This window comes from Ornithodoros turicata, chromosome 3 (assembly GCF_037126465.1).
Source record: "Ornithodoros turicata isolate Travis chromosome 3, ASM3712646v1, whole genome shotgun sequence".
Taxonomy (NCBI): Eukaryota; Metazoa; Arthropoda; class Arachnida; order Ixodida; family Argasidae; genus Ornithodoros; species Ornithodoros turicata.
This window is the reverse complement of record NC_088203.1, coordinates 61,979,761-62,006,177: the sequence shown is the minus strand read 5'-3', so window position 1 is coordinate 62,006,177 and position 26,417 is coordinate 61,979,761. Positions and strand designations below refer to the sequence as shown.

General features: G+C 49.1%; 1 protein-coding gene across 1 annotated transcript in view; it reads left to right on the top strand.

Moving 5' to 3' along the window:
- The window catches only part of LOC135388527 (suppressor of lurcher protein 1-like), a 175,945-nt gene that overhangs the window by 126,528 nt on the left and 23,000 nt on the right, over positions 1–26,417 (top strand). Inside the window, exons 4-5 of the mRNA XM_064618125.1 lie at positions 6,276–6,314; positions 16,287–16,455. Coding sequence (XP_064474195.1) covers positions 6,276–6,314; positions 16,287–16,455 — 208 coding nt within the window. The remainder of the gene's footprint in view (positions 1–6,275; positions 6,315–16,286; positions 16,456–26,417) is intronic.

Here is a 26,417-nt window from a genome sequence, read left to right as displayed (position 1 = left end):
ACATCGCAGAAAGAGATAAAACAGGCACGGCTTATCACGTCCGACTTTCGCTGGGATAATGCTTTCCCTCTCCCAATTTTATGAACTGTCACTTTTTCTACTATCACTCTGTGGGCTGGCTTCGGAACCTCTTTTTGTCGCACTGAGAGCGATTGCGCTCAAAAAGTCATCGCGCGCTATGGTCCGGTGCTCCGAAAAGCATGATATTCGGCTATTTTTTCCCATGGGATAGCTCGTGAATATCACTGTGAATTATCATGAATTTGAGTGAATTCGGCACGCTCTTCCTATTGGTGGGGTAAAAAAGTGACCTTCACTTGGCAAATTTCCGAGTTCAGTTCACAAAGATTTACATAATTAAACTTGGAGTACATGACATTCACATTAGGTGGTGGCAAAAACCTAATAAGAACAAATGCTGTTGACCGCATGATTGTAGGTGGCGTAGTTTTTTTATTGTAATTCAATTACACGTTTTCTGGGACACCCTGTATATTAATGCTATGTGTTGATCGTGTTGATTCGAATTATTGCCTTATGTCTGCGCTATTCACTTCAATAGAAATTGATTAATTAAATTTATCTCATATTGGAATATTAAACTTAGCTTCCATATTGTGCTCGAAATTACTTACATCTATCAGGTTCTCAGATCTCAGACTTTTTATAATAAAACTTGTAATTTTGATTGTAATCGTAATTATTAAGAACATCTTCTTTGATTAAATGTGCTATCCCTTCTGATTCATTGAAAACTTGTGTGTATGATGACAGTTAATAAAAAATATTGTGTATGATGTATGATACCTATTCAATGCTATTGCATCATGCCTGTAATAAGTATTGTTACGTATATTGTGTTTCTCCTGCTTCAGATTTTTGGCTAAGTTTTTCCCATTCACGCAGAGTCATAACATAATTTCTGACACTAATGACTTTAATAAATATATTTTCACTTGTACTTTTGTGTATGGCTATCCTTTGCATGTAAACAGCCTACTGCACACCTGTTGTAGCTGAAAAAAAAATGATTGAAGTCGGCACAGATTGAAAAATGACGAAAGAAGTCGACCCAGGCTGAAAAATGTGACCTGGTAAGCGCGCACGCAGCCCTCCGGCCACGCGCCATCCACCGGTAAGCGCCTCCACCCGAGCGCCGCCCGCCCGGTGCGAGAAAAAATACGCGACCCAAGTCGGCCAAGGTGCAAAAATGTCGAAAGAAGTCGGCCTAGGTTGAAAAACGTGAGAGGGTAAGCGCGCACGCAGCCGTCCCCCCGCCGATAAGCCCGCGGACAACCCTCCGCACACGCGCTGCGCAGGGAAAAATACGCGCAGGGCTCAGGGCAGGGCCCAGGGGTCCAGGTTTCGGCGCAGTGGACCGCCCGAAGCCTGGACCCCCCCCCCCCCCCCCTCCTACTACTTTGGCTCGAGCATCACGCCTGTTCTTTCCGAGATTTACCTGAGTGTAATTGACAACGCTGTATTATCCTTTATATCCTCTCTGTCTTCAAATGATGTCGTTGTAAAAAGGTTTGTAGATGATCTGGTTTTCATTTCCACCAATGAGAGTGTTATTGATCAGTGTAAACGTGTAGTTGTGTCCGCGGCCCCAGAGCTTGTGTTTACCAGTGAGTTCCCCACTGTGGGCGTGCTTCAGTTTCTTGATATCAGGCTCTTGTTACAACCCGCTCTTTGTTGGTCTTACGGCAAATCTCAAGCTAAACCCATTTTGCCCGCTTCAAGTTGTCATTCTAAAACTGTAAAACGGGGTTTGATCACAGGTATCCTATCAAATGCCGTAAAAAATCTTGTTGTCATCATATCATTCCCTCTGTGGAAAGTCAGCTGCTCCGTTTCAATCATGCTGGTTACCCCCATCACATGTTACTTGTTGCTTTAAATGTTTTGTTAAACACCTTGCTTCCTGGTTCGCCTGAAGCTAAGCCCTCTGTCCCCAAACTGGTGGTTTTACCTTACTTTCACAAAGTGTCTCACAACTTGTTAGCCGTTGCGAAGAAGTCCAAGTCAACCTCGTTTTCAAGAACAACTTCCGTCCTGACCGCCTCACGCCTTTCGCCAAACCTGAAGTTTTTTGCAAGAATCACCGGAATAAATTTGGGGAGGCAATCACAAGGCCGAACTCTCAGAAGGCCGAAGTTCAAAAGGCCGAAAATTCAGAAGGCCGAAGACTCAGAAGGCCGAAAGCTAAAAAAGCCGAAGACTCAAAAGATCGAAAAATTGCAAGACCAATACAAACAAAGTAAAATAAAAAAAATATATAATAAGAAAAAGAAAAATACGTTTTGGTGTGTTTTGTTCTTTCTGTTTTTCACCTTGTGGCGTTCTTTCAGTTCGTGCATGTTCACGTGAATGCACGTCATACTGCCGAAAATAAAGGTAGGGGCCGAGTTTACGGGGGCATAAAAACTGAGCCACAGCAGTGGAAGAATGACACATTTTCCGAAAAGGGCACAAAACTTATGACGGAAGCTAATTGTAGTTGGTACAGAACACATATTGCGAATGGATAACAAAGGATTAGTCGGTCGTTAACAGGTCGTTCCCCATATCCTTCTTGAACACTACGGGATGTTAACCCCAGGCGAGTTCAAGTTTCGAACACATGTGGAAGTGTTCCAGCAAAGAACAGTAAAGCCCCTTTTGGAGTGGTACAGGCCATGGGCTTGGGCCAGAAAGGGGAGAAGGTTCACGTCCCAGAAATGGTCGTGAGCTTCATGGTTAGATCACCATAGTTCCAGCAAAGAATGGTCATGGATGTCACGATGTCAATGCGCCAGTTGTCCTCGCAAAAGGGAAAAACGATGATTGGCTGCCAAGATGGGTATGTGTACATTCTCGACCGAAAAGCTGGGGACCTGCATTACTGGCGTTGCGAACTGAAGACCGAATGCAACGGCCGCGTTATTACGAAATTCCTCAACGGCCAGCACGTGCTGGTAAAGAAGACAAAGTGTCACCTCAACGCCCCAGACATATGCAGAGGAGACGTCATGGACGTGAGGACCTCTATACGGAACATAGCGCCAACTTCTCGAGAACCGCCAGCGAGGATTGTGCAGCAGGCATCGAACGCAATGATCACCTTTGCAAGACAACAACTGCCGACCGAGAACGCGCTGAAGCAGCTGGTCCGGAGGACAAGAAACGCTTGCCGTCCACGTGAACCGGAGTCGCTTGATGACCTAGAGCTCGGGGAGGACTGCAAGTTTACACTTCCAGGCAAGTTATTCCTTCGGTGCAACGTCACTTGTGACGACGGCGCAAGGGTCATCGTATTTATCACAGACGAAAACGTACGCCATTTCGCATCCTCACGGACTTGGCTGATGGACGGAACATTCAAGACAGTGTCGAGGTTATTCGAACAGCTCTGCACCGTTCACGGTTACGTTCAGGGATCCCTCTTCCCACTTGTATTTTGCCTGATGTCACGCAGGACTCAACTGGCCTACCAGCAACTTCTACGCGAGAGGACTGACATTGCTGCGGAGCAGCAAATATTACTGTGCCCAACGACAGTTCTTGTCGACTTCGAGGTAGCAGCTATCAATGCTGTTAGAGTCGAGCTGCCCGACGCTAGCATCCATGGATGCTTTTTCCACCTGTGCCAAATTCTATGGCGAAGGGGGTGAAACTGGGACTCACCAGGCCGTACGCGGACAACGTTGACGACTTCGCCATCAAAGTCAGGCAGCTTGCTGCGTTGGCATTTCTACCCGTGGAGGATGTTCGGGAAACCTATTCAAGCTTGAGAACACAATTTACTGCGGACGCATCAGCACTGGAGTGGTGGGAGACGAACTACATCCTGGGCAGACCCGTACGGCGCAGTACTGCTGATGGACGGACGGTTGGAATCAGAACCACGCCGACCTTTCCACCTTCTCTGTGGAACGTCTCCGATCTCGTCGACGCTGGACAACCGCGGACAATCAACGGGGTCGAGGCTTGGCATCGCCGGTGGAATGCGCTGGTGGGTACGTAACACGTCAGCGTGTTCACTATGATCCAATCCATGGTACAAGAACAGGAGAGGACCGAGACATGCATAGAGCGGCTTATTCGTGGAGATGCACCCGGCCTTCCGCGAAAACAACAGCGCCTCCGCGAAGATCGCCTTCGAAGAATTTTGGACGATAGAGAATACAGGGATGTACAACAATTTCTGCGAGGTGTTGCTCATAACTTTTCCTTGTAGTAGTAATGTGACTATGAAAAGTGCTCAATAAATGCTGCGTTGTATGTCTGACTGTGAATCATTATCATCTCCTCACATTTTACCTTTTTATGTACGGCTATAAGCGGGTACACACTGAAATATATATGTTCAAGACAGACATAGAGAATACGTAAGCCCAGGTCGATTGTAGACAGCAGACTAGAGCAGAGCACAGAATTCCAAGCAGGTGAGACTGGGTCAGAGTTCATGTCGAAGGGAAGAAATCACCCGGAAAGGAGGGACGAGCTGCGGGGTCATGCACACAGCTGTGGGTAATGTGCTGCCGGCATGAGCAGTTAATGTGTTGGCTATAATATAGTGCTAACGGGGTATAACAATGCCTCCCCCCCCCCCCACTCTCTCAAAGACGAAAGGAAACGCGAGAAGAACGCTCTGACTTGCCGTTGCATCGTATTTCGACCATTTGATTCTTCGGCCTTTTGAGCTTTCGGCTTTCTGACTGTTCGGCCTTCTGATTTTTCGGCCTTCTGAATCTTCGGCCTTCTGATTACTCGGCCTTTTAAATTTTCGGCCTTTTGGTAGTTCGGTTGCAAAACATTTGGAAGAATGCTCAGATAGCTTCCGTCTATGGGATGAAACAATTGTAAAGGCATCCGAAGCCGACCCTCACAGAAGGCTTTTGAGAGAGACCCTTTCCTTACCTTCTTGTGGGAACTGTGTCAGCAAACCATCCGTAATCCTCGGTCCGGCCTTGAACAGGCTGCTCGTTCGTAAGTGAACAGGCTGCTCGTATGTGAGGTAAAATTTTCAGCTGTGTTTGAGACTTCGTGTTGTGTCTGTCCCTTCGTGTTCCCTAGTCTCGGGGTTTTTACATTATGCTTCATAGATTATTTCTCGATCTCGTCACCACCGTCAAGCAAGCAAACAGCCAGAAGAAAATAGTCATGGCAGTATTCCTCGACGTCAAGAGTGCCTACGACACCGTCAGTCATGCCAACGTTCTGCATCGATTGTTGCAAGCAGGTGTTCCCGGCAGAATTTTCTTGTGGCTGGATGATTCTTCTTTTTTTTTCTTTTTTTTTCTTGCGACACAGAACATTTTCTGTTCGCACGCAAGAAGGGGTCACGTCGAAAGTTTCTCTTGACTCATGGGGTACCACAAGGCAGCGTTTTAAGTCCTGTTCTTTTTAATCTTGTAATGGCAGACCTGAACTCCTGTGTTGCCCCTAAAGTCAATATATCTATCTATGCCGGTGACGTCTGCATTTGGACTGTTGGAAAATCGAGACCAGCAATTCTGCGTCGTCTTCAGCATTCCCTGGATAGCATTTTGCGGGTTAATTTTGCGGTACCTAACAGAGGCAGGCGTGGACATATCAACGGAGAAAACAGCGTGTGTATTGTCATCAAGCAAGACAACTATCTATGGAGGTAGCCCCTTTTACACAGACTCTATCTTACATACCAGATAACAACGCTCCAAAGTGAGATTGCTTTTTGTACGTGCCGTACCATGCGAACAATCCTGAAACTCCGGAAGAGTCGCCTTGGGCAGTACTGTCCTAGTGGGCTTACTAGCTCCAGCACTGGACTAATGGACGAACTCTAATAGGACACCTTTCCATCATCATCACTTTCTCATCCCTTCCACAAGCGCAATGGGGTAGTGTACCGCCATAACGGCGGAGAATGACCCACCACATCATCATCCCATTTATGTGTGTGTGTGGGGAGGGGGGGGGGTAGTGTACTGCTTTCCAGTGGTGAATCACCCCATGTCAATGTCAGGATTTATTTGTTGTTGTTGTTGTTGTTGTACGAAATATTTTTTTAACGGCAGTGCCATTTTTTGCAAGGTGAATGTTGCCCATTTGTACAAAACGGTGATTTACTATATCCTTATTAATTTCTGTGGCAGCTCGCTGGAATCTTCTTTTCGCTGTTTTTCCCAAGTGCACATTTTCACTTACATCATTATTGCAAAGAGCCGTTCAATTGCGTCTTTCGCTGAATGTGACACGAGTCAGCCCAAGATTCCCGGGGGCATACATTGAAGCTTTCTTCCCTCTTTCAGATTTTGGCATACCTTCCGGTCGGCAAGAGGTTGAAGGAGGTGAGTAAACTGTTTTGTACTTTTCTCGTTGTTCCCTAATAGAAGTCTCCCCTCACGGCACGCAAGACGCTGTCAGTTATCACTGACTGTGTAAGCGATTTATTTCGCTACCTTAATCACTCGCGGACCAGGTGCGGAATAATTTGCGGAAACTTTGCGATGCCTGTTCGCTGCTGTTGTACGATGCACTTTCCCTCAGTCTTTTCTGGCGGGAGACAAGCAGGTGCAAACGCTGTTCAGTTTGAGCTAAACTGAACACGGTGCCACAACAAACTACGTGATTAGTTGCAAAGTTCAGTTTGCGTTGAAATCACCAATAATTCGTGGACTATAATTTCGCGAAAAAGAATGCGATCATGAAATTCGTGAGAATTACAGCCTTTGCCGAAAGCGAGTATGAAGTTATTTAACATCCGCCTAGCTTCGTGAAAAGTTACGGAAAATGTCCATTAATGAAGAAGACATGTGTAGGAACGCAAGAGAGAATGCACTGGCCTTTCTCCGCGCTCCGTGTCTCGAGATGCGCGCAATTTCGTAACTAGTAACTAGCAACCTCCTTGATATGTACATGACCATACTCGTGCACCTTGCTTGAGGATATGTACACATCGAACAATTATCTTTTTTAGCATTTTCTCATCCTCTCAAGTAGTGTCAGCAATTAATCGTAAATAGTGGTGGCTAGACGTTCAATAAATTTCCTCAAACCGCTACGTTTCCTAACGAATTCTAGAAATAAAACAGCGCATTTTGGACGTAAAAATCGCGTTATTCCAAGTTAGTATTTCGTTGTTTAAAAGCTTCGATACTACACTACTAAAAGAGAACTCGACCACGTAACACCGCTCAGACCAACAATGAGCGGCAATTAGACCTTCATTCATGTCAACAGAGTGTTATGTTGTCTTTTAAAGGGACGGTCTCGTACCCCCTGCCCCTCTCATAAAGTGTACCATTCGGTTCCCCTTTGTTGAAAATGGAATACTGCAAATTTACCCGATAAAACACGCCACAGTTATTAAATAACCGAATTAAATTGATAAAGATTGCAGAGCATGCCGCGATCTGTGTTGGCAACAATAAGAACAGCCACGTCGCCCTGCGGGAACGTCCGTGATTGGGCACAGAAATCGTCTGCTTTTGCGCGCGCTAGTGCATCGGCGTGAGCAGACGACTTTCAGAAGTTACTGGGCACCACGGCAACTCTCGTACATTTTCTTTCAGTTCTCAGGTGAAAAATGCACATTCTAAGAAGTGGCAAGCATTGTGGTTTAGAACAACTATGTTAATCCCCAGAGACAAGTTAAAAGTCGCAGGACAACCCCACCCACAATCACAAATCTGAAGTCGCCGGCCATCGGCGCGCGCGGTCGCATTACAGCTCCGACCAAAAAAATATTACGCGCGCTTCCATTACATACGTTGTACACTGATTATGCTTCGAAATGAAGTGTCGCAGACGACGTACGTGGGGAAGGTGTCCGTGTTTATTTAAAAAGCGCATTAAATACTCGCGGAAAGAAAACACGTGACTTAGCTTCCACGTATCCGATTATGCGCCACACTATGGGAGACCCCACAGTCAATGCTCGGACTACATTCTCCGCTCGCGGAGGTATATGGGGTTTTTACATTGTCGCGTGTTGAGTGAGGCCAGGAGACAAAAGGCGTCAAGTCGGACCAAACTATTTTATTGACCGTCCTAGCCGGTCGCTCGAGTAGAAGAAGAAGTAACTAGCTCGCGTCTCGTGAGCGCGAGATGGCAGGGCACAAACAGGGTCATGTGGCCAAAGGCGATGTTGGTGCAGCTAGTGCTGCTACATCATCCTCCCTCCCCTGGAGAAAGATGATGCTGAAGCTGCAGGCTGGACAGTGCGGTGCAGATCCCACGATACGTGCTTGCTTGAAACTGGGCGCAGTGGGAAAGATCGAGATGCGGCTGAGGGGGCGGCTCGATTGTCATTCTGTGCGTCAGGCTCGTTCGAAGAGTCTGAAGAAACTTCCAGCTGGGTGAAATGCGCCAGAGATGAGGGGTCTAGGTGAGCGGGCTGCAGCCTATCGATGGAAATGTTGTCCTCGCGGCCATTAAGCTGTACACGGTAGAACTTGGCGTATCGGTGCAGAACTTGAAAGGGGCCGTCGAAATGAGGTTGAAGGGGCTTACGAACGGCATCCCGGCGAATAAAAACATGTGTACAGCTTTCAAGCTCTGGGCTGATGAAGGGATGGCTACGAAGGTTTCGTCGGGTTGGGGAAGGGCAGAGCTGGGACATTGTCAAACGGAGTTGGTGAAGGAATGACGATGGCTCGGCTGCTTCGGGGCGCACAGGATGGAAGAATTCTGACGGCAAACGTAGTGACGTCCCGTAGACGAGTTCTGCGCTGGAGGCGCCGATGTCTTGCTTGAGGGCCGTCCGAATACCGAGCAGCACTGTAGGAAGAGCGGCGAACCACTGGGTACGCTCACGCGCGCAGGAGAGGGAGGCCTTAAGGTGACGGTGAAAACGCTCAACGAGCCCGTTTGCTTGGGGGTGGTATGAGGTGGTTCGTATCCGATGTGTGCCGAGGGTCTCCAAGAGCTGGGTGAACAGCCTGGCTTCAAATTGGCGGCCGCGATCTGTGGTAAGGGTAGCAGGCACACCAAAACGGGCTATCCAGCCGTGCAAAAAGGCTTCGGCAACGGTCTCGGCGGTGGAATCGGCGATGGGAATTGCTTCTGGCCACCTCGTAAATCTGTCAACGCATGTTAACAGGTATGAATGACCATGCGACGGGGGTAGCGGGCCCACCAGATCGATGTGCACGTGGGAAAATCGGGCGTCAGGGAGCGGGAATGCTGCTAAAGGTGCCTTGTTGTGCTGGTTGACTTTCACACGTTGGCAGACGAGGCAAGCGCGGGTCCATGCCCGAACGTCGGCGTTCATCGATGGCCATAGAAAGCGGGTGGTGAGCAGCTTCTGCGTGGCGCGGATACCAGGGTGGGCTAGGGCATGCACGCTATCAAAGACAAGGCGACGGAAAACCTGCGGAATGAACGGCCTGGGTCTGCCCGTGGAGATGTCGCAAGTTAACTTGAGGAGCGATCCGGGCAGAGGCACCTCTTCGAAAGAAAGAGTGGTGGTAGAATCTCGCAATTTCCGAAGCTCTTCGTCTGACTGCTGCGCCTCGGCGATCTTGGAATAGTCCATCGTCAACTTCGGAAAGGTGACAGCATCGACGTGCATCCTGGACAGAGCATCCGCTACAGGGTTGTCGGTTCCGGTCACGTGGCGAATGTCGACGGTGAACTCACTTATGAAGGCCAGCTGCCGGGCTTCACGGGGAGTGTAACTGTCGGCAGCCTTGGACAGGAACGCGTAAGTCAAAGGCTTGTGGTCTGACAGGATGTAGAACGTTCTTCCTTCGACGAAATACCTGAAGTGGCGGATGGCTAAATAGGCAGCGAGCAGCTCACGGCCAAACGCGCTGTAGCGGGACTGCGCTGGAGAGAGCTTCTGCGAGAAGAAAGACAAAGGTCTCCACTGCCCGTCGATGTACTGCTGTAAGACACCGCCAACAGCATGGTCAGAGGCGTCAACCATGATGTTAGTTGGCGCGCCGTGTTTCGGGTAGACGAGGACAGTAGCGTCTGCAAGGGCTTGTCTGGCAGCGAGGAAAGCGGTGTTCGCTTCTTCCGTCCACGAAAACGGCGTTGAAGATGGCGTGCCGCGCAGCATGTCTGTCAGAGGTCGCAAAATGCGCGCACAGCAGGGAATAAATCGTCGATAAAAGTTCACCATTCCCAAAAACTCTCGCAGCTTACGCAGTGACGTTGGCGTTGGGAAGTTGCGTATGGCAAGAACTTTGTGGTCGAGAGGGCGGATGCCGTCGCTGCTGATTAGGTGCCCGAGGAACTCCAGCGATGGCTTGCCGAACTCGCATTTTTCGGCGTTCACAACAATGCCGAACTCTTGGAGACGCTGGAAAAGCGCGCGAAGGTGGTCTTCGTGCTCCTCGGGGGACCCGCTGGCAACGAGGATGTCATCTATGTAGGCAAACGCAAAGGGAAGGCCGCGCAGCACTTGATCCATAAAACGTTGGAAGGTCTGGGCGGCGTTTCGCAGACCAAAGGGCATCCTGAGATATTCGAACATGCCGAATGGTGTAACGATGGCAGTCTTGGAAACGTCGGAGGGTTCTACTGGAATGTGATGGTAAGCTTTTACCAAATCGACCTTGGAGAACATGGTCATGCCGTGGAGATTGGAGGCGAAATCGTGAACATGCGGGATGGGATAGCGATCTGGCACAGTAACCTTGTTAAGGGCTCTGTAGTCGCCGCACGGCCTCCAATCTCCGGTCTTCTTCGGTACCATGTGCAAGGCTGATGACCAACTGCTGGAAGAAGGCCGGACGATTCCAAGCTGGAGCATGTGTTGGAATTCCTTTTTCGCAATGGCGAGGCGCTCGGGGGCCAGGCGACGAGGACGGGCATGCACGGGAGGACCTGTAGTGACAACGTGGTGAGTCACTGTGTGCATCACGGGCCGCTCGGTGTTACATGGCTTCAAGAGGGATGGGAACTCCTGCAGGATGGCGGAGTATGGACAGTTTCCAGCCTTGAAGCGGGCGATGCGGCTGCACACTGAATGGCGACAGGGAATGCCGTTGACGCGAAACCGGGTTTGTGCATCCCAGAGCAAGCGTTTTTTTATGTTCACCATGAGACCGAAATGGCTCAGAAAGTCTGCTCCCAGAATAGGGTACTGCAAGTCAGCCACAAGGAAAATCCATGCGAAGGAGCGGCGGAGGCCCAAGTCGAGAGTGAGGGAATGCTCTCCGTACGTCGCAATCGGCGTGGAATTAACAGCTTGCAGGGTGCGGGACGTTGGCTTGCGTGGTGAACGAAAAAGAGAGGACGGAAGTACACTGACGTCAGCGCCGGTGTCAACAAGAAACTTTAGTCCGGAATTGTTGTCAAGAACAAAGAAGAGGCGGGATGGACGAGTGCCAGAGTCACCAGCCGCCATATCTAGTGACTGGCTCGGGAGTTTCCCTGGAAGGTGCATGGTGGTGTACAGTTGCGAGCCTTGGTGCGGAAACGGCGATGATACCAGCAAATTCCAGCTGGAGATGGGGAACGTCGATGCGCGAAGCGGGATCGGCGTGAAGACGGAGAAGGACTGCAGTGGCGGAGGGCTGCAACCTCCAGCTGCAGGTTGGAGATCTGTTCCACGAGCTGAGAAAGGTCCACTGCTTGCGGCGAGCTGGAACCAGTAGCCGTAGGCGGAGAAGGGGGGTGCGAGGCCACAGCTGCGATCTGCGGTGGCGCCATTTCCATGATCTTGTCGGCAAGGTTGGCCAGGTCGTTCAGGCTCATGGTGCCAGCAGCGGCTAAAACCATGCAGACATTGGCCGGCAACCGCTGGAGGAAAAGTTGGCGGAGCAGGGAATCGTCGATTACGGCGCTGTCGGGACGATCGCCGAGCAGTTGGCGCATACGCCGTAAGAGCTGAGAAGGCGCGCGATCTCCGAGTTCTTCTTGGGTCAGCAGGCGCTGGAATCGCTTTTGCTCCGACATAGACGTCCGGCGAATTAATTCAGTCTTGAGCACGTCATATGGTGATTGTGTCGGTGGGGAGGCAACCAAGTCGCGCACCTCGGAAGCATCAGTAGGGGAAAGTGCGGCAACGACGTGGTAGAACTTCGTCAGTTGGTCACTGATGAGACGAAGGGCGAATTGGGCCTCAGCTTGCCCGAACCATACGACGGGATCGGCGGCCCAAAACGTCGGCAGCTTGATAGCGACGGCGGAAACTTGCGGTGGGGGCAACAGGGGCGCCGCAATAGCGGGCACCGCAACGTTCTGTTGCTGTGGTCCTGGGACTTGCTGGACTGGCGGAAAGTGGCCTGCTGGTCCTGGGAGAGGGCCAGTAGCAGAAGGGGGTCCAGTGGCCATCACGTCCGGGTCACCAGTTGTCGCGTGTTGAGTGAGGCCAGGAGACAAAAGGCGTCAAGTCGGACCAAACTATTTTATTGACCGTCCTAGCCGGTCGCTCGAGTAGAAGAAGAAGTAACTAGCTCGCGTCTCGTGAGCGCGAGATGGCAGGGCACAAACAGGGTCATGTGGCCAAAGGCGATGTTGGTGCAGCTAGTGCTGCTACAACATTATGCAACCCAAGGTGCTTCTGCAAGTTACAATTACCATGACAACGACGACGTACCCGCAGGCCGACGTCATACGTGACGTATGCATGAGAGCAGCGCACGTTTCGTCGTCTGCTATTACGGCACGTTTCGACAAATTCCTCGAAAACGACTTGGTTATTCCGAATGAAACTTCGACGCACTACTTGTCGCCAAGAATAGAGTGTGTATGGTCATCAAGCAGGCGAACTACCTATGGAGGTAGTCCCCTTTGCACTGACACTAACTGCACGTTACAATCCCACAAGCTAGATAACAACACTCTAGGAGACTGCTTTTCGGACTGCCCATAGCATGCGATCAATTCAAACACGGGAGAGTCGCTGCGGAGGACAGTATAGTCCAAGCAAGCTGGCTATAACATGACTTGCCACTCACCCCGAGCGTGACGGAAAAGTCGAGTAGACGTCAGCCAGCGGCGAAAGCACTCCAGAAGGCCGTACAGTGCTTCTTCACGGGCGATGTGGCTACGAAGATCTGCCCTGCAGCCTAAAATATAGATGTGTCTCCGAAGTCTGGGCCACCGAAAGCCAGCCGGCAACGACGGATCTAAATTTGAAAGTTGATCTCCGTAATTAACAATGCCAATTGTTGACGCTGAGTGCGAGGAACCGGCAACGGTTCTAGGAACCGCACGGTGGCCAAGAGACAGTCGAGAGCTGAAATACTTGCGTTAACCTGCGCCACAGCAAAAGAGGAACGTGGCAACGCCTGAAACAGTGCTCGGCCGTTTCACACATCCCGCAAGACGGGCAACCGTCAGAACGAGAAATATGAAAACGGCGCAATCGCTTGCGAAGAGGAAGAACATCGTGGGCTAGCTACCACTGAAGACTGGCGCGGCGGGCATCTAGTCAGCCCGCAGTGATTCGACGCCAAGATAGCTTCGTCGGCACCGAATGGACTGCGGGACTGGACTGCAACTCCCTGATAGCTGTATAAAAATCGCTGACAGCCCATAACTGGATGTCAGCGTCAGGAAGCTGGAGTCGTAAAGGCCGGTCTTACAACATCAACACAGTCACGGTATTGATGAGGCAGGACTTCGGACCTAGGCCGAAACCTAGGGCTCTCAATAAACCACCTGGTGGCGCATCCCAGAGAGTACTGCACTACCGCGCACGCTGGGTGTTCAGGAGTGTGCAATGCCTCGAAATAGACGCGCGACTGAAGTGCAAGACACTACCGGCACCACCGGCAAGACTAAGCCACCCTGGTCACAGGGCCTGGTGTACAGTGCAAGCGAGATCTCGCGACCCACTCCACCGAACCGCCCCAGAGGAAACGGAATGCGTGCCTAGTGATGGCAGTACGGATTAGTGGTGGCGGCGCGGCAACGACTCCTAGGAACCACAAGAGACTGTAGTGCCAGGCCACCAGCAGGTGAGCGCGAAAAGTGATGGGCAAATCAACGAACTTAAGCTGCCGCAGGACAGCTCTGCAACCATTAAACACACGTGGCCAATTTACACTAGATATGCCAGTGCAATCAAAAGTCACACCAAGGATTTTGACGTCTGGTCTCACTGAAACTCGGAAAGGAGCCCCGTATGAAGGCTGGAGGTTCAGAAACAGTGCGGCACTTTTTGATCTATTCAGTCTTCCCCTGAAACAGCTCTGTAATCTTCAAACGCCTTCAAAACAGGCCCTTGCGAGAAAGGATCACAGAGATGTCGTCCGCGAACGCAAAAACAGGTGGAGGGCACCCATTGGGCAGTGCCAATGTAACAGGAAGCGAGCACAGTCTCTCGAGTAGAGGGTTGATGGCGATGGCGTACAAGGCGGGAGAGAGAGGACATCTTTGACGGAGCCCACAAGTTACATCAAAGGGGGGCGACAGGCCGCCAGTGGCAGAGGCAACGCTTCTAGCGCCCCTATACAACGTTTCCACATACCTGACCCAAGCAATGGCGAACCCGTATGCCCTCAGCCGAGAGAACAGGTATGCGTGTCGCACACGATTGCCTTGGATTGATCGAGGGATGCCAGCACAGCGGGGGCATGGCCACTGTTAATCCAGTGGATAGCATCGCGAAGTGCCATTCTATGAAGGTCTGAGGACCTGCTGGGGGCAGAACATGCTTGGCAAGGATGTAACACCTTCTCCAACAGAGGTGAAACGCGCAACAGAAGAGTTTTAGCTAGGATCTTATAATCGCTCGTCAGTAAGGTAATCGGACGATAAGCATCTGGGTCCAGTTTTCGAGACTTGTCTTTGCACAGAAGAACAACAACACCATTCTGCATGCTAGGGCATAGCAACCCCTGGGTTAAGCAGATGTTAAGAACCCGAGTCATGCAAGAACCAATTACACTCTAGAAGCGCTTGTAGAACTCAACTGGGAGGCCATCTATGCCAGGGCACTTTCCGCTCGTCATTGAGGAGACAGTGATAGATAGAGTGACAGTGAGGAGATTTAAGAAAAATCTTTCCGGATCAGCACCGCAAGCGGTACTGCTCCGACGACCTTTTCATAGAGTGATGCGGCGCGCTATTGCAGCGAATAGGACCGAATGGTAAGGCGCGGGGTTTAAACGTGTCGTTCTTAGGTTGAACACGATTACAGATGTGATCTACTCGCAAGTTCGTTATTCACTATTCATATGTTCGTGTTCATGTTCGGGGTGAGAATTTATGTTAGGAGTAGCAGAACAAGTCGGGAGACGAGTTCAATTTCTGCTCTTTCTCTCTTTTTTTTTCCTTGCAAACAAACAAAGAAACGATTACAGATGGTGTCTTCATTTCCTTTCCGCTAACATCTAGCAGCGCAGAAACCACAGGAGAAGCGCCTGGAGGTCCTTGTCGGGACTCACATTTCTATATTTCTCTTGTTCCGATCAATCAATCTAGTACCTCAAATTGTTATATCTACTGATTAACGTGTGGTGATCCAATAGAATGCGAACTTCACATCAAGATATCTAACACTGGGCCATCTAGACGTTCCAAGTTCATGGCCTATGACGTGATGTTCAATTTGATGTTGAATGGTGGCCCATGATATGATGTTGAGTTTGATGCTGCATGATGAACCGTGATGTGATGTGATCTTGAGCTTGAGGTTGAATGACGGGCCATGATGTGATGTGATGTTGAATTTGATGTTGCAGTCGCCGTAATGGATTCTGAAGTTGAAGTAACCATGACGAGTTCTAAAGGTTTATATTAGGTGCTGCTGTTTGTGTGCGACGGTTCCCGATGGCCCATGCTCCTGTTTGCTCTCTGGAAGTGCGTCACTCGATAAATGCATCTTTCTCGCAAGGCGTAGCTTTTAAGATACTGCTTCTTCTTGAGGCAATTGACGTAATACATGAAAGGTTGAAATGTGAATTGATTTACGTGGAACTGGTTTAACCCTCTCCAATCAATTTGTGCATCCCTGCGTCCAAATTGTTTATACCCACTAGTTGAGTTTCTCAATTAGCGATGCTTTTTCGAAAATTCATGCGTTTAGTTGTTGATATAAGGCCCGGTGATAATTGTCATCCCACAGATGTGTAATTCGGACAAAGTCCGAGCAACAAGTGGAATACTGGATGAAATAAATGCTAAGACGTTAACTAGTTCGTCACTGAATTTATTTCGAAAAGGAACTGGAGCTACGATACACAGATGAAAATAGACAAGTAGGTAGGTACACAGACGCTCCTCTATTTTCTTCCGTGTATCGTAGCTCCAGTTCCTTTTCATTGGCTAGTTTACCTATATGCCCAATTTTCTACCGTGATTGTATTTACTTTTAGCGTCTGTGCGAGATTATTTTGTGATCTCATACTTTTCTCTAGAATGCATATTCATCTACAACAGCACGGAGGTGTCGAACGGAACTTTCTCCACCCCAAACTACCCTGGTGTCTACCCCAGGGACACGGAGTGCCACTATCTCTTCTATGGCAAAATCAACGAAAAGATCTATATCGAGTTTGCCTACTTCGATGTGGAGGGTGTACCGCCGTAAGTACCCAATATTTCGCACACAAAAAATAATAATAATGGAATAAGCGACATTTCAGCACGAATTCAAAGTGCTTGAACATGCCAGGTAGACAGAAGGGAAACATTGAATGAGCTATTGTATTTTCACCATGCTTAACCGCATGGTCCGACATGCTGAAAATTAGAACGAACACATGGCAAGACCCTCGCTGGTACTTTTTCCTGTCTTGATATGGAAATCACGGTTTTTCCTTCTTCAAACGCCTTCCAATGCTTGCATAAGTTCTTCTCTAACCGATCACGTGCTGCGGTCTCGGAGGGGAATGTCCAAGTACTAGAGCTTACCTTCAGGCAGTAGCGTAGCCAGAAAACTATTTCGGGAGGGGCTCTATGGGAACTTTCCATGGGGGAGGAGGATTTCACCCTCGTTTCCCTCTCCCAAATGCACTACCAAAGGTATGGCTTCTGAGGATTTGAACCCCCCGCCCCCCTCTGGCTACGTCACTGCCTTCAGGTGTGGCTCAACGACTATTCACTGGCTCGCAATTACTTTATAGGTGAACAGGACAATCTTGCTAGGGAGCCATACTGCTACTCTGATACCCTTTTTCATATATACCGTATATAAAAACCTAAAGAACGTCCTTTATGAAGACAGTAGAGCGAATTCGTAAAAGTATGACGCTCTTAAGTGGGGATGAACCCTTGTAGACAAACAAACATGCATTTTGTCAAAGGCAAAAGGGCACTACCTAAATAGATAGATGGATGGAGGCAGAAAAAAATGGAGCCGTAGCAGCTGCTCCATGACGCTTTGTGTGCACTAGCGCGGGCGAACTGCTACATGATTAGGAACGATGGAACCCGAGACACGAAGAGAACAAATAGTCGTTGTGTCGTGTTGTTCGTTTTCTCGGTGACTGGGGTTCCATCGCTCCTAAATATTTTGTAGCTGTTTGAAATCGTGTTATAGGTTCTGCACTGGGGGGGGGGGGGGGGGTAACGTTGGGTAGACGAGCGGTCTGCCTGCCTAGCTGGCGGCATATTGCTCGGGGGGAGAGAAAAGGGAGGGAGGGGAAGAGGAGAACAGTTACATTAGTTGCTGCTAGGCATCACGTGTTCCTACGTGTTCTGCACTGAAAAAAATTTCGTCCGTATTAATCGTTGGAACTCAGATAGTTATAATCAGTTACTTGTACTGATAATGGTTTAGACTTTAGAGGAACTTTTTCTCGGTTTTGTCTTGTACATCACATTTTTCGGTTGTTGTTCTTTCTTGATTTGGTTTTTCGATTTCGTCATCATCATCTAACAGAAATGAGTGTGTGTGTGTGTGTGTGTGTGTGTGAGTGAGTGTGCGCGTGTGTGTGTGTGTGGGTGTGTGTGTTCGGTAGTTTTGCGTGGCGTCTCCCTCTTGCCCTTCTATTCCGTCAAAAATTCGCGAGCTCTGAGCTTGTTACAGCGATCTCGGCAGCTGTATCGGGGAGGTTTTGCGGCGAAGACGGTGATTATAGCGAGTGTAGAATAAACGAAATAACGTCACCGCGCCATGACGTCACAATATCACGTGGTGCAGTGGATGTCACCAATGACATCAAATACATATGAAATCACACCACCTGCCAGCGCCACTGTAGTCAATCGCAGCGCAGGGAGAGGGAAATAAACCGTTGGGGCTGTTCGTTTGTCGCCGTTGTACCAGGCTCCTCACAATGGGAAGGCCACACAAAGTGCGCACGCCATCGGACCAGTCAGATTGGAAAGCGTAGCGCACCCACTGCTTGGAGCGTCGTCATACACAAAGTGAAGCACAACGAGAAGCCGCACGTGCCGAGGACAGGAGAAGGCAAGAACATTCCAACGATTACAGTTCCAAGTTGCAGTGCCTAGCCTTCTTCTCATAAAGGACTGTTGTCGCTCTTTGAATAAAGCAATTGTGAAAACAGTTGTCTGTCTGTGGGTGTGTGGTGAACATAACCGTGAGACCACTGCGCGGAGATTTTCGAACATTTGGGGCGGAAATACGTGTTTTCTTTCCTTCGTCAAGAACACTTTTTGCTAGTGTCGAAGCAGAGTAACGATTGGCCAGGAAAAAATCCATGAAAGGTTGTCACAAATCGAAAACCTTCATAGGTTATACGCTTTTCCAATTATTTTTTTATTCATTCGGGTTTCGCTTATCGTTCCAAATTTGCAAAGACGTAGAGTTTCGCAGCTGTGGATGAGGTATGATGCCAAAGGCGACGTCCTTTAACTACGCCTTCGGAGGGGATGACGAACGCCGACGCGGACTTGCCATTTCGAGATGCGCCATCGGTGTATGCGGCGGCAGAAGGAGAAAACTTCGCGTCTACGAGAGCATAAAAATGGGCTCGAAGGACTTGAGGGGGAACCTGATCTCTGCAGTCCTGGAGGTCAGGAAGACGAGGGCGGGTGGCACAGGCAGAGACCAGGGGGCGATGGGCGGTGTGACGGCCTTAGTTTAGAGATCGGCGGTCGGTTGTTGTTTTAGAGACGTAAATATTGTGCACTTTCTGAGTGCAGTACCGGGCAGAGAAGCGTAGGCGGCGTATTTTCACTAGTGTTCCCACTGTTGTAACTGGAATACTTCCGTTTTCGTTTTCCGGTTGTGATACCAGCCTTTAAATTTCGTTTGCGTTATTGTTTCTTGTAATGGAATGGCTGTTATAGTGCTTCATGTCGACAGCCTTTTCAGCTCTGTCAGGACCCCATTTTGCGTAGCCCAGGCAGCACCCCAATGTGAGTCCCAGGCTTGACAAATATTGGCGATCTCGGATTCCCAATGTTGGCCCAATTTTCCAATTGTAACCCGGCCCAAGCAAGACCTAATATTGGCACGCCAATATAAAGTAGTGTCAATGTCAATCCCATACTGCCCATGCAGCAGCTCAATATTTGCCTCACATTGGTTCCATATTGGGTAAACGGGAAGTCAATATAGACCAGTCAAGGTACTATATTGGCACGACAACATCCACGTACCGGTATGCCAGTGTAGTTATCATATTCCCTAACTTTTTTACATTTTTATGGTGTTTCCTGCGTTACTGGCAGGCCTATGAACTGAATTACGACGTTCTGACCCGAAGATTTCGTGCTGAAAAAAAAATTACAAGAAAAGGAGACGAAGACGGAGAAGGGCCTGACAAAGAGCGCCAGAACTCTTGCCACAAGACGCCTGGGGGCCCACATCGGGTATTACACCAGAGGCTTCTTGTTATTGTTGCGCTTCAAACTACTCACCAGGGTTCATTGATTTTCGTTAGACACCGCATAGAACAGATGCAAACTGTCACTGCTCCGGTTCGAAATCTGCAAGCTTTAGGAATTCCAACGAGTCAATATGACGTCGCCGTTCGTCGAGCCATTGTGCGCAAGATCCCGCATGAGTTTGAGCTTGAATACTATCGTATGCAGAGAAGATATGCGAACCCCGTCCCCGAAAGCTTGTCAGATCTTTTGGATTTTTTGGACAAAGAAATCGTATGCCGTGAACGCCTTCGCAGAGACGCAGAATTAGACAACGTTGGATCGCGACAGAAGAACGAAGGAGGAAGTGGTGTCAAACGAAAATCATCGCTCTCGTTCTCCGCGTCATCTTTAGCGGCAACTGCTACGCAGCAGAGCTGTGTCCTGTGTAAGTCAAAAGATCATGCGCTCGAAAGTTGTACGGCCGTACTGACTCCTGAGGAAAAAAGAAACATTCTTCGTCGAGAAGGTACATGCTTTCTTTTGGAGGTACATGCTGGAGGCTTCGTTGTGGAAAGTGTAACAGACGACACCTTACGCAGTTATGTCCAGGTCCTTCAGGGCCTGCTCAGAATCAAACTTCGTTTACAACGGTTGTTGAGGACGTAGTTACCTCATTTTCTTCATCAGAATTTTCGAAGCTTCCAACATGCTCAGAAGTCTTTCTGCAAACCGCTAAAGTTTGGATTGTGGGACCACGTGGACGAAACCAGCTCATCAGTGTCTTATTTGACAGGGGAAGTCAAAGAAGTTTCATTCGCGCAGACATATCAAAGCACATGGAATGTAAAGCCATATCAGAAGATATACGGATTCATGCCCTTTGGGAATGTCACGTCAGCTCGAACACAACACCGTTGTGTACAAGTTTTATTGCGAAGTCAGGACGCTTCTTACACACTTGTGATTGATGCAATCGAGTACGACCACATTTGCTCTGACAGCCTCCCGTCTCTACCCTTCGACATGTCGAAACAACTTAAAGAAATGGGCCTTCAGCTAGCTGATAAACCGTTTCCGGCGCCTGTCGCGATTTCTCTCTTGATTGGTTCCGATTATTACTGGCAAGTCGTCACTGGACAAACTGTTCCACATTCGAACCATCTGGTTGCAGCTGAAACCCTTTTCGGATGGACCATCCAAGGAGTCCGTTCGTCCGACGGCAGGAAGGGACATAGTCAATTCATGAAGATAGGTGTGGAACCGTATGTGGGAATGAACGCCGATCAGATTTCTTCTCAACTTCAAGCCTTTTGGGACCTGGAACATCTGGGCATTACTGAGAATGATCCGGCTTTCAGGGAGAATGATGACCCAGTCCTCAAGGGTTTTCGTTCATCAGCCAGGCTCCAGGAAGGATGTCATGTCGTCCGCCTTCCCTGGGACACTGAGAAAAGTCACATGTTGGCGGAAAATAAGACTCTCGCACTTCAGCGTTTGGGGGGGGGGATATATTTATTAGACGAAAAGGGAAAAAAACCGGGGAAAGGTCAGCCAAACGGGACGTCGGCTTGCTATTCCAGAAATAAGAAATAATAATAAATAAATAAAAAGAAAAGATAAGAATTAAAGAAAGAAAGAAATAGGAACGAATAAGAAATAAATAAATAAAGAAAATTAAGAAATAAGAAATAAAGAAAAATAAAAAGGGAATTAGGAAATACCGAAAAACTAACAAATGATGAAAGAAGGATGAGGTAGATTAAAGACAAAGATGGCAAAAAAATGATGACTAACAAACGGTCAGATGAATCACAGAAGATGACTTTAAAGGGAAAGCATGAGGTTAATGCGTTGAGGGGGAGAGTGGGGCACAGAAGAATGAGATTGCACGTCTGAGTTCACAGGCTGTTCAATAGACCTGAATCTCTCAAGAAAGTCAGAACTGCTTTGGTCACAGACCGCTGTGTGTGATCTCGTACTGAGCCGAGCAGAGTGGTCAGAGAAAAGTCCGTGCACCACAGCTCGAGTAGGCGTCGTCTCAGCGTGGCTCGAGGGGTGTCGAATCTGTGACAGTCGAGGAGAAGGTGTGGCACATCAGCTTCGATAGCGCAAGTGGGGCATTTGGGCGACTGGATAAGACCCATTTTACAGAGAAGTAGAGGTGTCCTGGAGGCATTAAGGCGTAGTCGGTGTAGAATGGACGTTTCTTGACGCGAGCAGTGGTGTGTGGCAACGAAATCCATCGACGGGTCGGTAGACCGGAGATGGTCGTTCAGTCGGACAGCGTCCTCTTGAAACTGCCGAGTGCCGTTATGACGGAATCGCTGTGTCTGTAACCAACACGATGAGGCTGAAAGTGGTAGGAGACAGTTATTGGAGGTGCCGTCCCCATGTGCCCGACGTGCTAAGGCGTCTGCGCGGGTGTTTCCGTGCAGGCCGGTGTGACTGGGTACCCATTGGAAACACAGGCTATGACCAAAGGATAGAAGTCGGTTGTATATTGCGACTATCATGGTGTCTAGGCCGCCGATTGTTCTGGAACAATAATTTGCTAGAACTTCTAGCGCCACCTTACTGTCCGTGAACACAACCCAAGCGCCAGGCGGTGATACCGCTATGTGGTTCAACGCGGTCAGTATGGCGAAGAGCTCGGACTCTGTAGATGACGTTTCGTAGGGGAGCTTGTGCGCCACTTCAAGGTTTTCATTTGGCATATAAAAGGCTGCAGTAGATCCGCCTTGAGACACTGATCCGTCAGTGTACACAGGGAGTCGTTGAGAGTACGCTGAGTTAAGGTGCTCCAGTGTAAGTTGGTGAGCAACAACGGGAGGTACAGAGTTTTTCTTCAGAAGACCAGGAATGTGATCACATACAGAAGGCCTGCGAAGAGTCCACATCGGCGGGGCATAGGAAAGCGCACTGATGGCGTGGTGGGGAGGTGCACTTTCAGGCGGTCAACAGCAATACCAGTGCTGGAGTTCGGACAGTCAATATCAATGAGCCGAAGATGATGGTAAGGATGCTGTGTGAGGTACCGCGCATATATCCGGAGTGTTTCCACGTCTCGTAGGACGCCTGCTGGTGTTTCGCGTGCCTCTGCCAGGACAGAATAGGTCTCTGTCGTTCTAGGAACTCCCAAACAGACGCGGAGGCTTCGGGCCTGAATATTGAGAAGGTCACGCTCTCCCGATATGCTGAGGCCGTGTAGAATAGGCAGGCTGTACCGGAATGTGCCCAGAATGAACGCTGTGGGCACGTGACGGAGGTCAGCGCATGAAGGGCCCCACGACGACACACCACCAAGCCCCAGCGTTTGGGACACATCACCAAGAAACTGTTACCGGAATCAGCGCTCATGGAGGAGTATGATATGACGATTCGCCAGTACTTGCTAAACGATCACGCAGAACACGTACTGAAACCTGAGCCCCTGGTTCCACGACCGATATATTACATGCCACATCACGCTGTAATACGAAGAGGCCGAGAGACCACAAAAGTGCGCATCGTTTTTGACGCGTCATCGAAAATGCCTGGTGAAGTCTCAATGAACGAAACCCTCCATGCGTGTCCTAACTTGAACCCTGATGTTCTCATGCAGTTCCGTGCTCATCAAATCGCGCTCACGGCGGACGTCGAAAAGGCATTCCTGCAGATCGCTTTGGACCCATGCGATCGTGACGCACTACGCTTTCTCTGGTATGAGACTACTCCGAAAGCAAGCCAACCTTTGCCTCGAGTCGAGACTTGGAGGATGACACGGGTACCTTTTGGGGCAAAGTCCAGTCCTTTCCTGTTGGCCGCGTCGATTAGACATCATTTGCAGTCGGCTGCGGCACAGTGTCCTGAAACCGTGGCTCTTCTATCAACGCATTTTTATGTTGACGATCTGGTCGTTGCTGTGGACTCGTCTCAGGAAGCAAATCTCCTGTACCGTCACGAAAATTGTCCCAAAAAGGTGTAGTAGTCAAAAGTGGTTGTAAATAACCGCGCCACACAGGTGTGATATGACGAAATCCCAAACAGTCACCTTACACCCCGTATCACAAAAGGCGCTCCAAAATGCGCAATTATCAGTTATGGTCGTAAACGACCATACCATCACACCGAAAATGGCATCACGAAAATTGTCCCAAAAAGGAAGAGTAGACAATAATAGTCATAAACCACAACACCATACAGCTCCGACACGAGGAAGCCACAAAACGTCACGCCGTAGCCAGCGTCACGAAAATTGTCCCAAAAAGGTGTAGTAGTCAAAAATGGTTGTAAATAACCGCGCCACACAGGTGTGATATGACGAAATCCCAAACAGTCATCCGACACCCCGTATCACAAAAGTCGCTCCAAAATGGCGCAATTATCAGTTATGGTCGTAAACGACCATACCATCACACCGAAAATGGCATCACGAAAATTGTCCCAAAAAGGTAGAGTACTCAATAATAGTCATAAACCACAACACCATACAGCTCCGACACGAGGAAGCCACAAAAAGTCACGCCGTAGCCAGCGTCACGAAAATTGCCCCAAAAAGGTGTAGTAGTCAAAAATGGTTGTAAATAACCGCGCCACACAGGTGTGATATGACGAAATCCCAAACAGTCACCCTACACCCCGTATCACAAAAGTCGCTCCAAAATGGCGCAATTATCAGTTATGGTCGTAAACGACCATACCATCACACCGAAAATGGCATCACGAAAATTGTCCCAAAAAGGTAGAGTAGTCAATAATAGTCGTAGACCAGCCTGCCATACGGCTCTAACCTGAGGAAGTCCCAAAAAGTCACGCCATTGCCTGCTCCGGAACATTGTCCCTAAAAGGTGTAGTTAAGAATAATGATTATAAGGCACTACACCGACCGGCTCCGACATGAAGAAGTGGCAAAAAGTCACACCGCACTCGGGATCACCAATGTTGCCCCAAATCGGCGTAGTATTAGTCGATAATGGTCCTAAACATCATGTCATAGAGCTCTGACATGAGGAAGTTCCAAAAAGTCACGCCATAACCGCTTTCATCAAAATTGTGGTAAAACGGTTTTGTAGTCAATAAATGGTCGTAAGTCACCATTCCATACAGCAGCGACATGGTGAAGTCCTAAAAGGTCAGGCCATACTCGGCATGACGAAGGTTGTCGCAAACAGTTGCCATAACCCACAATAGTGGGTATGTGTCATGTCATGCAACTCTGACATACGTGAGTCGCAAAAAGTTGGGTTCCGCGTAGTTGACCCTACCACCTTTGTCGCAAAGTGTCGACCATCCCAAGCATTTATATAGCATTAATTTGAGTGGCACCTGGATTATTTTGTATGGCACTCGGATTAATTTAAATGGCACCTGGATTAATTAGTTTGGCACTAGGATTAATTTAGCTGGCACTTGGATTAAAATCGCCGGGAAAACCTGTAGTTGGTGGCACGGCCCACCATGGCTCTGCAATCCAGACTCTTGACCTCCAGAATGGCACGCTACAGAAACGGTGCCGCAAGAGGTCTGCTTAAAGGGAGCACCACAGCATGTTCTTTCCGCGTTGTCTATCAGCGAAGCTCCCATAAAGCAGGTCAGCAATTTCAGCTCGTTTTCGCGGCTGCTCAGGGTAACCGCATGAGTGAAGCGGTTTGTGCACAACAGCAGGAACGCCTTGCAGAAGATCACAGGGATGCCGATTTCAGATGAGATGAGGGCAGCGGAACTCTATTGGATAGCAGTTGCACAACGTCAGTCTTTCGGGCCGCATCCGACAGCTCACAAGTCCATTCAAAACACCTGTTTCACGATGATGAAGGTATTCTTCGCATGCAGGGTCGCCTACAGTATGGCACTTTTCCGGACTCGATAAAACACCCCGTTGTTATGCCACGAAGCCATCCAGTTACGAAGCTACTTGTTATACATGCGCATGTACGGTTGCTACACGCTGGCGGTCAGGATTCCTTGGCAGACTTACAAGAGGACATTGGGTTATTCGAGGGCGTCAGTTGGTCAAGAGTGTTTTGCATCAGTGCAGAGTTTGTCGCCGAGCCAAAGCACGAGCCTGCACAGAAATTACTGCTCCTTTACCACGAGATCAGATATCCCCAGCTCCACCATTCGAGGTTACAGGAACAGATTATGCCGGACCTTGGCATTACAGGCCATCTTCAGAATGAGCCCGGACCAATAGGAAATGTTATATACTCATCTTCAGGTGTGCTGTCACCAGAGCTATACAATAGAGCTCACCGACTCTATGACAGCCGAATATTTCTCAAAAGCTTTCAAGCGGTTCATATCGAGGCGAGGTGTGCAGGGAACCGTTTATTCGGACAATTTTCGCACTTTCAAGCGTGTGTCTCGCGATCTCTCTCTCTCAGCTATCGCAGGATTCATCTGTACACGGGTTCCTTGCGTCACATCGCATCGTATGGAAATTCATTGCGGAGCAATGCAAATTCATGGTGGGGTGGCTTTTAGGAGCGGCTCGTCCGCAGCGTCAAGACTTGCTTGAGGAAGATACTCGGCACCACCACACTCACATTCACTTCGAGCTAGTCACCGTGGTCACAGAAGCGGAAGCCGCTTTGAACTCCCGGCCTTTAACCTTTGTTTCTGAGGACCCATGTGACAATTACGCGCTCATCCCAGCCCATTTTCTCGTTGGGAAACGGATAACGGCTCTTCCATTAAGTGAGCCTCCCACCGAGTTGCGATCAACTTCCGATCAGCTCAGTTGGAATTACCGGGAGCGGTTGACGGATTTATTTTGGATCAAGTGGACA